Source organism: Hemitrygon akajei, chromosome 7 (assembly GCF_048418815.1).
Source record: "Hemitrygon akajei chromosome 7, sHemAka1.3, whole genome shotgun sequence".
Classification (NCBI taxonomy): Eukaryota; Metazoa; Chordata; class Chondrichthyes; order Myliobatiformes; family Dasyatidae; genus Hemitrygon; species Hemitrygon akajei.
This window is the reverse complement of record NC_133130.1, coordinates 117,623,938-117,638,520: the sequence shown is the minus strand read 5'-3', so window position 1 is coordinate 117,638,520 and position 14,583 is coordinate 117,623,938. Positions and strand designations below refer to the sequence as shown.

At 46.4% G+C, this 14,583-nt stretch overlaps 1 protein-coding gene across 3 annotated transcripts in view; it reads left to right on the top strand.

The window, feature by feature from the left end:
* Window positions 1-14,583, top strand: part of LOC140730862 (thrombospondin-2-like) — a 219,461-nt gene that overhangs the window by 157,638 nt on the left and 47,240 nt on the right. For all 3 annotated transcript variants that reach the window (XM_073051832.1, XM_073051833.1, XM_073051835.1), the window contains exons 8-9: window positions 4,277-4,447; window positions 13,422-13,598. In XM_073051832.1, coding sequence (XP_072907933.1) covers window positions 4,277-4,447; window positions 13,422-13,598 — 348 coding nt within the window. The remainder of the gene's footprint in view (window positions 1-4,276; window positions 4,448-13,421; window positions 13,599-14,583) is intronic.

Genomic DNA, 14,583 nt, shown 5'->3' with positions numbered 1-14,583 from the left:
AGGACACAGATAGAGTGGATGTGGAGAGGATGATTCCTATAGTGGGGGAGTCTAGGACCAGAGGGCGCAGATAGAGTGGATGTGGAGAGGATGATTCCTATAGTGGGGGAGTCTGGGACCAGAGGGCACAGATAGAGTGGATGTGGAGAGTGTGTTTCTGATAGTGGGGGAGTCTGGGACCAGAGGACACAGATAGAGTGGATGTGGAGAGGATGATTCCTATAGTGGGGGAGTCTAGGACCAGAGGGCACAGATAGAGTGGATGTGGAGAGTATGTTTCTGATAGTGGGGGAGTCTAGGACCAGAGGACACAGATAGAGTGGATGTGGAGAGGATGATTCCTATAGTGGGGGAGTCTAGGACCAGAGGGCACAGATAGAGTGGATGTGGAGAGGATGATTCCTATAGTGGGGGAGTCTGGGACCAGAGGACACAGATAGAGTGGATGTGGAGAGTGTGTTTCCTATAGTGGGGGAGTCTGGGACCAGAGGACACAGATAGAGTGGATGTGGAGAGTGTGTTTCTGATAGTGGGGGAGTCTGGGACCAGAGGACACAGATAGAGTGGATGTGGAGAGGATGATTCCTATAGTGGGGGAGTCTAGGACCAGAGGGCACAGATGGAGTGGATGTGGAGAGTGTGTTTCTGATAGTGGGGGAGTCTGGGACCAGAGGACACAGATAGAGTGGATGTGGAGAGGATGTTTCTGATAGTGGGGGAGTCTGGGACCAGAGGACACAGATAGAGTGGATGTGGAGAGGATGATTCCTATAGTGGGGGAGTCTAGGACCAGAGGACACAGATAGAGTGGATGTGGAGAGGATGTTTCTGATAGTGGGGGAGTCTGGGACCAGAGGACACAGATAGAGTGGATGTGGAGAGGATGATTCCTATAGTGGGGGAGTCTAGGACCAGAGGGCACAGATAGAGTGGATGTGGAGAGGATGATTCCTATAGTGGGGGAGTCTGGGACCAGAGGACACAGATAGAGTGGATGTGGAGAGTGTGTTTCCTATAGTGGGGGAGTCTAGGACCAGAGGACACAGATAGAGTGGATGTGGAGAGGATGATTCCTATAGTGGGGGAGTCTAGGACCAGAGGACACAGATAGAGTGGATGTGGAGAGGATGATTCCTATAGTGGGGGAGTCTAGGACCAGCGGGCACAGCCTCAGAAAAGAAGGAACAGAGACGATGAGGAATTTTTTCAGCCAGATGGCGGTGAATTTGTGGAATTCATTGTCACAGACAGGTGTGGAGGCCCAGTCATTGGGTATCTTTCGAAGTGGAGGTTGCTAGGTTCTTGATTCGTGAGGGTGACAAAGGTATCTCTAAATATAATAAATTAAATTAAACCAAAATCACTGGCAGAACTGCGATGGCTATAGGTAGCTTCTGTGGAAGGAGGAAATGTGGAATGAAAGGAGCCCTGTTCTTCTATTCAGCACAATTCCTACTGGTCTTCTACCCAACTTAACTCTCCAGCCTCATCCCAAATCCCTCGATCCCCAGATCCAAATATCCATCAATATCAGTCCTGGGGGTGGTGAGGGGGTTGGGGGACACAGTGATACAGCTATTAGAGCCTCTGACTTACAACCCCAGAGACCTGGTTTCAATCTGGCCTCTCGTGCTGTTTGTGCAGACTTTGCACCTCCAGTTGCGTCCCCCAATCCCGAACGATTGTTGGCCAGCAGGTTAATTGGTCACTGCAATTTGATTCTCTCCACCATGAAAGTAGAATCTGGGGGAGACTTGATGAGAAGACAGGAAGAGTAAAATGGGATTAGTGTGACCAGATGCTTGATGGTTGGCAAGGTCTGTATGGAGCAAACATCCTATCAGAGAGTGAGGAGAGAGTGGCTGGGTGCCAAGGGCAGCCTATCAGAGAGTGAGAAGAGAGTGTATGGGTGCCAAGGACAGCCTATCAGAGAGTGAGGAGTGAGTGGGTGGGTGCCAAGGACAGCCTATCAGAGAGTGAGGAGGGGAATGAGTGGGTGTCAAGATATCCAGTCTGATTGAGGCAATGAGGCCCCTGTACCTGATAAAGTGGCCACTGAGTGTACATTCGTGGTCTTCTGCTGCTGTAGTCCATCCACTTCAATGTTTAATTTGTTGTGAATTCGGAGATGCTCTTCTGCACATCATTCTTCAAGCATATTGCTATTTGAATTACTGTTACCTTCCTGTCAATTTGAACCAATCTGGCTGTTCTCCTCTGATCTCTCTCATTAACACGGCACTTTTGCCCGCAGAACTGCTGTGCACTGGATTTTTTTTGTTTTTTGTAAACTCTGTAATTTTTTGTGAACCTCCTCTGGTCTTTTTTCAATGTCAGCACGTCTTTTCTCAGATAAGTTACCTTCTTGCTCCTTACATGATTGGACTTGCTTCCGTTTTAGCCTCTCTGCATTTCCTCAGCAGAACAACATCAATTTTAAATAATCAATAAAAGGATTAAGTGGGAGATCAGGAAGAGGTTTTTTACCCAGAGGGTGGTGGACATCTGGAAAGAGAACACGCAGAAAACTACGTCACATTTAAACAGCACTTTTTATTTGCACCAATGTCTTGTTTTCACGTGTTTTTTTTTCTTGCTCTCTTCACTGTCTTGTATACCACTCAGTGGCCCAGGGGTGTAACCCGGTGTGGTCTCCTGCTGCTGTAGTCCATCCACTTCAAGGTTTGACATGTTGTGTGTTCGGAGAAGCTCTTCTGCACACCACTGACTGTGTGGTTATTTGAGTTACTGTCACTGTCCTGTCAGCTTGAACCAGTCTGACATTCTCCTCTGACCGCTCTCATTAACAAGGTGTTTTCACCCAGACATCTGTGGCTTACTGGATATTTTTTTGGTTTTTTTGACTGTTATCCATGAAAATCCTAGGAGATCAGCAGTTTCTGAGATACTCAAACCGACCCGCCTGGCACCAAAGCTCATTCCACAGTCAAACTCACTGAGATCACATTTCTCCCCCATTCTGATGTTTGCCCTGAACTAAAACTGAACCACTTGACCATGTCTGCATTCTTTATTGCATTGAGTTGCTGACACATGATTGGCATTAACGAGCAGGTGTGCCTAATAAAGTGGCCACTGAGTGTGCAGTAACTATATTCTGTGTGTTGTCTATATCTACATGCCTGAGATGCTGCTGCAAGCAAGTTATTCATTGTACCCGTACCTCACTGTCATTGTGCATGTGACAATAACTAAGACTTGACTTGAAATGACTTGGTAGACCAGTAACCTGCAAAGCAACATACTATTGCTGAAAAGTGGGATTGGACTAGGAGAGATTGCTATATTAAGTGCCTCCCATACCCCTGCACACACCCCTACCCCCATACCCCCCTACCCCCATACCTCCCTACCCCCATACCTCCCTGTAACCCCTGTACCTAATAGAGTGGCCACTGAGTGCATGTTCATGGTCTCCTGCTGCTGTAGTCCATCCACTTCAATGTTTGACATGTGTGTTCAGAGAGGCTCTTCTGCACATCACTGTGTGGTTATTTGAGTTACGGTCACTGTCCTGTCAGCTTGAACCAGTCTGACATTCTCCTCTGACCTCTCTCATTAACAAGGCTTTTTAACCCACAAAATTACCACGCATTGGATTTTTTTGTTGTTTCTCACACCATTTTCTGAAAACTCTAGAGACTGTTGTGTGTGAAAATCTCAGGAGATCAGCAGTTTCTGAAATACTCAAACCACCCCATCTGGCACCAACAATCATTCCACGGCCAAAGCCACTCAGATCACATTTCTTCCCCATTCTGATGTTTGGTCTGAACAACATCTGAACCTCTTGACCATGTCCACATGCTTTAAGCATTGAGCTGCTGCCTCATGATTGGCTGGTTAGATATTTGCATTAACGAGCAGGTGTGCAGGTGTACTGAATGAAGTGGCCACTGAGTGTGAGTGTGTTATTTTATAACTTGGGGCTGAAATCCAAATGAGCTGAGCCAGGCCTTGAAACCCTGAGGAGACCCACAGGGGGAATGTATGATCTCCTTACCGACAGTGGCAGCAGCTGAACACGGGTCACTGGTGCTGTAATAGTGTTACACTAATCACAACACTACCAAGCTGCTCGCAGCCTTCCCCTTCTCCTGCGACCTTTAATCCTGAAACAAACCAGCCCAACCCACTGACTTGTCTCTTCTTAGTTCAGCTGGGGTGGTGATGGGCACTGCAACCTGGACCTCGGCTGTGGTGGGGTGGGGATTGTACGTGTCCGGGTGTTGAGCGGTCTCTGTTCTGCCTCCAGTCAAGGACAGTGAGAATGGCTGGTCGCCGTGGTCGGAGTGGACAGAGTGCTCCGTGACTTGCGGCACCGGAACGCAACAGCGGGGAAGGTCCTGCGATCCCACCAGCAGCCGCTGTGAAGGACCCTCGATTCAGACCAAGTCCTGCCAGCCGGCGGAATGTGACAAACGAAGTAAGCCTCACTGACGGGGAGCAGGGGGGTGGGGGGGAGGTTGTCGCTGTCTCTCAGTACTTAAGACCATAAAACAGGAGCAGAATCAGGCCATTCAGCCCATCGAGTCTGCTCCACCATTTGATCACGGCTGATCAGGCAGCCCCATTCTCCTGCCTTCTCCCTACAATCTTTAGTGCCTTTACTAATCAAGAACCAATTAACCTCCACTTTAAATATACCCAATGAATTGGTCTCCATACAAGTCTGTGGCAATGAATTCCATAGATTCACCACCCTCTGGCTAAATAAATTACTCATCTCTGTTCTGAAGGGACATCCTTCTATTCTGTGGCTGTGCCCTCTGGTCCAAGACTCTCCCACTATTGGATACATCATCTACACATTCATTTTATCTAAGTCTTTCAATGTTCTATAGACCGCCCCTCATTTTTCTAAACTTGACCAAGTACGTGCCCTGAACAAACAAATACTTTAACCGTGTCATTCCCGGGAACCTCCTCCATTGCTAGCACATTCTTCCTTAGATATGAGACCCAAAACTGCTCCCAGTGCTCCCAATGTGGTCTGACCAATGCCTTATAAAGCCTCAGCGTTACACCCTTGCTTTTCTTGATTGATCCCACTCCAAGAAGCACAACCAGTCTCCCAACTGCACCAGGTGTCAGCACCTTACCCACACATCACAGCAAGGATGTACAAACCTGCGACTTCCTCTGCTTTGCAAGGGCAGAAGGTGTAGTAGTATTGATAAACTGGTTTATTATTGTCACATGTACTGACATACAGTGAAAAGTGTCTTGAAAACTGTTCACACAGATCAAATCAATACGACGTAAGACAAGGTAAGGCCAATAATCATCATCATCATCATCATAAGTACTTTATTATTATAAAGTGGTAAATTATTTTGTTACAGCAACAACATTTAAAAACACAATTAGCAATAATAATAAATAATATGAACTCATAATAAAGTACAGAATAATAATATGCACAATAATAATTTATCAATATGCAATAATAATGTGTGAAATAATAAAGCAGAGACTATTGTACTATGATGTGTGTTCTCCTGTCACACAGAGGTAAACTGTTGTATATGCTTAGTGCATTTGGTAGGAAAGATTCTCTGTAATGATCCTGGTGATAGCAGAGCTGAATGAGCCTGTTCGAAAGGGTATTCCACTGCTTATTCAGTAGGTCAAGAGGATGATATGCCAGATTGTCCATAATGGATAACAGTTTGTTTAGTGACCTCCTCTCCACCACTAACTCAATAGGGTCCAGATTGGGTGGACTGATCCAGCTTTTTTGATGAGTTTCTTTAGACTTTTTGCATCACCAACACCAATGCTGCTCCCCCAACGTAAAGCAGCAAAGAAGGCTGCACTCACTACAACAGACTGGTAAAAAATCTCCAACATCCTGCTGCACACATTGAAGGATCGCAGCTTTCTTCGAAAATAGAGTCTGTTCATCCCCTTCTTGTAAACAGCCAGGGTGTTGGTTTTCCAGTCAAGTCTGTTGTTGAGGTGAACACCCAAGTATTTGTACTCCTCCACCAACACAACCTCTTCTCCCAGAATCGACACAGGACTCATCACAGTCCTCTTCCTCCTCAAATCAATCACCATCTCCCCAGTTTTGGCCACATTCAGGAGCAGGAGATTCCTCCCACACCACTCCACAAACTTGTCCACCAGTCCTCTGTACTCCGACTCCTGCCCATCTCTGATACACCCAACCACCGCAGAGTGATCGGAGAACTTCTGCAAGTGGCAAGACTCAGAGGTGCACAGTGATGCACAGAAACGGAGACAGGTCTGTCCCTTGTGGCAGCCCAGTGTCACTCTCCACCATCTCAGACAGAGAACTACCCAGCTGTACAAACTGGGGTCTATCTGTCAGGTAGACAGTAATCAGGAGATTGTGGATTTGTCTACACCCATCCTTTGCAGCTTCTCACTCAGAAGAAGTGTCTGGACTGTAGTGAAGGCACTAGAGTAATCAGAAATGTGATTCTCACGATGCCACCAGCATCATCCAGGCGGGAGTGAGCTCCCTGCAACAGGTAGGTGATGGCATCATCCACTCCCACATGAGGTTGGTAGGCAAACTGTAGCGGGACCAATGACGATCTCACTTGCAGTCCAAGGTAAGTCAGGACCATGCTCTCCAGCACCTTCATCACATGAGATGCGAGAGCAATTGGTCTGTAGTCATTAAGTTCAGATGAAGTCGCCTTTTTGGGTACAGGAACCAAGCAGGAAGTCTTCCATAGCACCAGTATCTTTTCCTGACTCAGACTCAGGTTGTAAAGGTGCTGCAAAATGGCAGACGGCTGGCTCGCACAGGCTTTTTCAGTACCCTGGGGCTGACACCGTCTGGTCCAGATATAGTCTCTGCAGGTGTCTTTTAACCTGACCTGCAGTCACAGTCAGGCGGGGGAGGGTGGTCATCCCATGGAGGCAGGATACTCCAAGGTTGGAGGCTTTGGAACACAAACACTCACCAGAGGGGTGGGTGGGGTGGAGGGAGAAGCACTTGGGAGCCGGGAGGGTGTGTGGTGAGAGGGAGGTGGAGGAGTGTCCAGAGACAATGGAGAGAAAAAGCCTAACACCTCGTGTGGTCTTCTCAAACCAGACTGGAGAGAACAGAAAGTCCAAAGGAAAGTTCATTGATTACAGTTAACCAATCAGAATGCCAGATTCAAGTAATGTGACACCCACCACTGCAATCACCTAGTTTCGGGAAAAATACAGAGGCAGCAGTAACCTCTGGAAAACTCACTGAGCAATTGTACAGGTGATGAAATAAAAATGCAAACAAGCTTAAGAAAGTTAATGAGCTTCCAGTAGAAGTGGTAGAGGCAGGTTCGGTATTGTCATTTAAAGTAAAATTGGATAGGTATACGGACAGGAAAGGAATGGAGGGTTATGGGCTGAGTGCGGGCCAGTGGGACTAGGTGAGTGTAAGCGTCGGCACGGACTAGAAGGGCCAAGATGGCCTGTTTCCGTGTTGTAATTGTTATATGGTTATAAGTTAAACTCCAATTCTTCATTCCAATCGAACACCATGAACAATACCTCAATATTTCTTTTTTTTACCATTTATTTGATTCCTGAATTTGCAATAATTTTATCCCTTTGTGATGTACAAGACAAATTTCCTGTTATTCTCCAGTGATTTGGATTTTGTTTCTGTCTGTGCCAAGCGTGTTGCCAAAATAAACTAATCCCTTCTACCTGCACGCGGGCAGTATAGCGCTGCGCGCCACGCTGTTGCAGTTCAGGATGTCAGAGGTCAGAGTTCGGTTCCAATGTCATCTGTCAGGAGACTGTATGTCGTCCCCATGCGTTTCCTCCGGGTGCTCCGGTTTCCTCCCACTCTCCAAAGACGTACCGGTTAGCCGGTGAATTGTTCGTTGTAAACTGAACAGTGATTAGGCTAGCGTTAAACATAGAAACATAGCGTTAGCATAGAAGAGTACAGTTCAGGAACAGCCCATTGGGCCTGTCGCCAAACCAGCTAAAAGTAAGTCAAAAAAAACCCCAAAAGCCAATCGCTCCTACCTGCACAATGTCCCTATCCCTCCATCTTCATCATATTCATGTGCCCATCTAAACATCCCTGCAAAGTCTCAAATGTATTTGCCAGGCAGCACATTCCAGGCATCTGTCACTCTGAGTAAAAAAACTAACCCCTCGCACCCCCTTTGAATGTATCCCCCTCACCTTCGATGCACGCCCTTCTTCTACCCTGGGAGAAAGACACTCCCTGTCTGCTCTGTCTGTGTCTCTCATAATATTATAAACCTCTATCACACCAGAGAAAACAGCCCAAGTTTGTCCAACCTCTCATGACAGCACATGCCCCCTAAACCAGGTGGTATCCTGGTAAACCGCTTCTGCACCTTCTCCAAAGGCTTGACATCTTTCCTGTAGTGGGGCGACCAGAACTGTATGCACTACTCCAGGTGTGGCCTAACCACAGTTGTATAAAGTTGCACAAAGCCGGTGGGTTGCCGGGCAGCACAGCCTAAAGGGCTGAAAGGCCTGTTCCATACTGTCTCTCAATAAATAAATAAATATCCCTCCGGTATATTCATGGGATCATCTAAAATCAGCTTGAAAAGCATTATCGTATCTGCTTCCACCAACCACCCCTGATACTCCATTCCAGGTACCCACCACATTCTCGCCTCAAAGCTATGTCTTTCGTATTCAACATTTCTACCCTGGAAGGAAGATTCAGAGTCTCATAATTTTATAAGTTCTCCCATCAGCCTCCAACGCTCCAGAGAAAACAATGTGATTTTGCTCAATCTCCTCTTGTAGCTATTGCGCTCGAATCTAGGCAATGAATTTGAGAATTGAGAGAGTGGTGTGTGATGGTGCGGGACAGACGTTAGTGAACCAGACATTCACTGGGCACGCTACTTCTTGTTCCTGTTTCCACTGAAGCTGCTAATTCATTACCACCTGCTTAATTCCTTCCTCTACCTTCCAGGGCTGTCCCTGTCTCCTGTAATCCTGAGATGTCTTCTTCCCTGTCAGATTTAATCAGGGCATCCAACACATAGTAACACAAACAAAATGCTGGAGGAACTCAGCGGGTCAGGTGGCGTCTCTGAAAAGAAATAAAACAGTCGAAGTTTCGTGCTGAGACCAGAATGGCTTTCTTCCCCTTCCTTTCCACTCCTCTTGAAGGGTTTCGGCCTGTAACGTTGACTGTTTATTCCTCTCCAGAGCTACTGCCTGACCAGAAGACCGTAAGATATCGGAGCAGAATTAGGCCATTTGCCCCATTGAGTCTGCTCTGCCACTTCATCATGGCTGATCTAATTTCTCTCTCAGCCCCAACCTCCTGCCTTCTCCCCGTATCCCTTCATGCCCTGACTAATCAAGAATCTATCAAACTCTGCTTTAAATATACCCAATGACTTGGCCTCCACAGCCGCCTGTGGCAATGAATTCCACAGATTCACCACCCTCTGGCTAAAGAAATCCCTCCTCATCTGTGTTCTAAATGGATGCCTCTCTATTCTGATGCTGTGTCCTCTGGTTTTCACCAGAGGACTTGCTAAGTTCCTCAAGCATTCTGTACCTGTTACTCTGTCTTATCTTTTGTAACTCATAAACATTTTTAAAAATTGAAAGGAAAACAAGAGAGCCAGGGATGCGAGTCTAACTTCATCTTTACTTTAAGTGACCCACACATGTGTAAGAAACATAGAAAACCTACAGTACAATACAAACCCTTCGGCCCACAATGCTGTGTTGAACATGTACTTCCTTTAGAAATTACCTAGCGTTACTCATAGCCCTCTATTTTTCTAAGCTCCATATACCTATCCAGGAGTCTCTTAAAAGACCCTATCGCAGCCCATTCCACGCACTCACTACTCTCTGAGTAAAAAACTTACCCCAACCTGTCTTCTGTACCTACTCCCCAGCACCTTAAACCTGTGTCCTCCTGTGGCAACCATTTCAGCCCTGGGAAAAAACCTCTGACTATCCACATGATCAATGCCCCTCATCATCTTATACACCTCTATCAAGTCACCTCTCATCCTCCGCTGCTCCAAGGAGAAAAGGCTGAGTTCACTCAACCTGTTCTCATAAGGTATTCCTCCCAATCCAGGCAACACCCTTGTAAATCTTCTCTCCACCCTTTCTATAGTTTCCTCATCCTTCCCATAGTGAGGCGATCAGAACTGAGCACAGCACTCCAAGTGGGGTCTAACCAGAATCCTATATAGCTGTAACATTACCTCTCGGCTCTTAAACTCAATCCCACGGTTAATGAAGGCCAATGCACCGTATGCCTTCTTAACCACAGAGTCAACCTGTGCCACAGCTTTGAGTGTCCTATGGACTCGGACCCTAAGATCCCTCTGACCTTCCACCCTGCCAAGAGTCTCACCATTAATATTATATTCTGCCATCATATTTGACCTACCAAAATGAACCACCTCACACTTATCTGAGTTGAACTCCATCTGCCACTTCTCAGCCCAGTTTTGCATCCTATCAATGTCCTGTTGTAACCTCTGACAGCCCTTCACACTATCCACAACACTCTCAACCTTTGTGTCATCCGCAAATTTACTAACCCATCCCTCCACTTCCTCATCCAGGTCATTTATTAAAATCACAAAGAGTAGGGGTCCCAGAACAGATCCCTGAGGCACACCACTGGTCACTGACCTCCATGCAGAATATGACCCGTCTACAACCACTCTTTGCCTTCTGTGGGCAAGCCAATTCTGGATCCACAAAGCAATGTCCCCTTACTTTCTCAATAAGTCTTGCATGGGGAACCTTATCAAATGCCTTGCTGAAATCCATATATACATTACGTGGTAGCATCATGATGTATGAAATTCACTTATTTTTACATATGTAAAAATGTAAAGATGGGCTGTAGGAAGACCAAACCTGCACCGCTCCATTACTATTGGTGGTGAGGACCTGGATGTGGTGAGGACCTGGATGTGGTGAGGACCTGGATGTGGTGAGGGCCTACAAGTACCTGGGAGTGCACCTGGATGTCAGGTTTGAGTAGTGGAACACCAACACTGACGCTGTGTAGAAGAACGATCAGAGTCACATCTGCTTCCTGAGGTCCTTTGGAGTGTGCAGGCCTCTCCTTCACATGTTCTACCAGTCTGTTGATGCCAGTACAGTCCTCTATGCGTTGGTGTGCTGGGGCAATGGCATCAATATGAGTGATGCCAACAGGCTCAATAAACTGATTAGAAAGGCTGGCTCTGTTACAGGAGTCAAACTGGACACCCTGGAGGCTGTGGTAGAACAAAGGACCCTACTGAAAATCCTGGCAATTCTGAACAATGTTTCTCACCCTCTGCATGCCACCTTGGCTGAACAGAGGAGCATTTTTAGTCATAAACTAAGACAACTGCGCTGCTCCAAAGAGTGCTAAATGAAATCATTCTCACCCTCGGCCATTAGGCTCTATAATGAGTCAACCTATAGCCGGGGAAGTGGTGGTCCCCTCCTGTTCAACTGTTTGAGGTAACTTATTTTTTATTCTTTCTTACTTGTCTTCTAATATTTATATCTGTGCACTTGTAATGCTACTGTGATACTGTAATTTCCTTTGGGATCGATGAAGTGTCCATCTATCTATATAACCCATATTGATTTACTTAAGCAAATAATGCTTTCTCAGACAATATATTTACAAGAGTACTCAAATATGACTGAAATATTGAATACTCTAGATTTCCAGCATCTGCAGAGTCCCTAATGTATCTGACACAGTGTGGCTCTGCCCTGAGAAAGGACTGGACAGCCAGAGGCTACCGTCAAGCTCAACAGCTTCTTCTGTACAGAGTTCATGAGAAAATCCCTGATCTGGACTGTGTCCAAAACCTTTCTGAGCTCCCTTCTGTACTAAATTCTGTCTGTAAAGAATTTCTGTTCGGTTGCTCTAACACTTACATTGGAGAGGAACCTTTTCTGATCAAAAGAAATGCAGCAAATCTTCCCTTCGAGTTCCTGAGAGGCAGAAGGCAGTCAGGTTTGAAGATCTGAATTGCCAGCTCACTTTCCATCAATGGATTTCATGCATCCCACATTTCCCTGTACTTTCCGATGTTTCGAAGTACACAAAAAAAATAAAGCTGATCTTTAAATCTTTAAATTCGAGCTATGCACTTACGGTAACTTAGACCATGAGGCATAGGAGCAGAATTAGGCCATTCAGACCATCAAGTCTATTCTGCCATTGATCTTGGCTGATTTATTTTCCCCTCTCAACCCCTTTCTCTCTCCTTACCCCCCCCCCCATAAAGTTTGAAACCCTGACTAATCAAGAACCTATCATCCTCCACTTTAAATATATCCATTGACGTGGCTTCCACAGCCGCCTGCTGGCTCACGGAGCAATCCTCCATGAATTTCATCACCTAGTGTACATTGGGTGCAATGTACAATGGCTGATCCTGGAGATGAAGGGGTTAACCTATGAGGCGAGATTCACTCACCTGAGACCATACTTACTGCAATTCAGCAGAATGAGAGGGGATCTCATATTGAAAGGGATAGATAAGATAGAGGCAGGAAAGCTGTTTACACTGATTGTTGAGTCTAGAACCGTAGGATAGGTTCTCAAGATTCAGGGGAATAGATTTCGGACGGAGATAACGAGAAACTGCTTTTCCTAGGGAGCAGTGAATCTACAGAAATCTCTGCCCAGAGATGCAGTAGAGGCTACCTCATTAAATATCGATGTTTGCGTAGCAGGGGAATTAAGGCTTATGTGGAAAAGGCAGGTAGGTGGAGCTGAGTCTAGTGATGGGCCAGATGGCCGACTCCTGCTCCTATTTGTTATAGTGACATTTGCCAGGGTATCTCCATGTCAGTATTATTTTTTATATAATTTGTATACTCTTGCACGTTTGTTGTTTGTCTTTGTCTGCTGATGCATATATTTTTGTAAAAGCTATCGAATTTCTTTTCTCTCTGTAAATGCCTGCAAGAAGGTGAATTTCAAGGAAGTGCATGGTAACGTAGTTTGATAATAAATTTACTTTGAACTTTGAAACTATTTTTTATGTCTTATAACTTTAAAACATTAAATTAATTCAAAGGAACACCTGGGAGTCTGAAATGTAGGTCTAACTTCATGTTTACCTTAAGCGAGGTGCGCACATATCAGGTGGTAGTGTGATGACGTATGCAATTGATGCATTTATATACGTAACCCGTAATGAATTATTTAATCAAACAAGAATGCTTAATCAAAAAAAAAATATATATATATACAAGGTTATTGAATTATTACATAAATGACACTATCGCCATTGCTTCAGTCTGTATCACCTGTTGGCCTCCTTGGAATACCGTGCTATGTTAAGGGTGCTCTGGAAATGGAGGTAGTGGTTGTCTGTGTTATGTTGGAAGTCTCTCTGCCAGTGTACTGATGTGAACTCGTGTGCCTTCAGTTCGCCAGGACGGGGGCTGGAGCCACTGGTCGCCATGGTCTCCCTGCTCGGTATCCTGCGGAGACGGCATCACCACCCGCATCCGCCTCTGCAACTCGCCCGTGCCGCAGCTCGGCGGGCAGGACTGCCAAGGGAACGGTCGGGAGACGAAGCAGTGCATGAAGGCCCCGTGCCCCAGTAAGTCCCACAGCTCTGCACGTCTCCCTACAGCTTATCACATCTCCCTACAGCTTATCACATCTCCCTACAGCTTATCACGTCTCCCACAGCTTATCACATCTCCCACAGCTTATCACGTCTCCCCACAGCTCTGCACGTCTCCCACAGCTTATCACGTCTCCCTACAGCTTATCACATCTCCCACAGCTTATCACATCTCCCACAGCTCTGCACGTCTCCCTACAGCTTATCACGTCTCCCACAGCTTATCACATCTCCCACAGCTTATCACATCTCCCACAGCTCTGCACGTCTCCCTACAGCTTATCACATCTCCCACAGCTCTGCACGTCTCCCTACAGCTTATCACATCTCCCCACAGCTTATCACATCTCCCCACAGCTTATCACATCTCCCCACAGCTCTGCACATCTCCCACAGCTTATCACATCTCCCTACAGCTCTGCACATCTCCCACAGCTTATCACATCTCCCTACAGCTCTGCACATCTCCCACAGCTTATCACATCTCCCACAGCTTATCACATCTCCCCACAGCTTATCACGTCTCCCTACAGCTTATCACATCTCCCACAGCTTATCACATCTCCCACAGCTCAGCACATCTCCCACAGCTTATCACATCTCCCTACAGCTTATCACATCTCCCACAGCTTATCACATCTCCCTACAGCTTATCACATCTCCCTACAGCTTATCACATCTCCCACAGCTTATCACGTCTCCCTACAGCTCTGCACATCTCCCACAGCTTATCACATCTCCCACAGCTTATCACATCTCCCACAGCTTATCACATCTCCCACAGCTTATCACATCTCCCACAGCTTATCACATCTCCCTACAGCTTATCACATCTCCCACAGCTTATCACATCTCCCTACAGCTTATCACATCTCCCTACAGCTTATCACATCTCCCACAGCTTATCACGTCTCCCTACAGCTCTGCACATCTCCCACAGCTTATCACATCTCCCCAC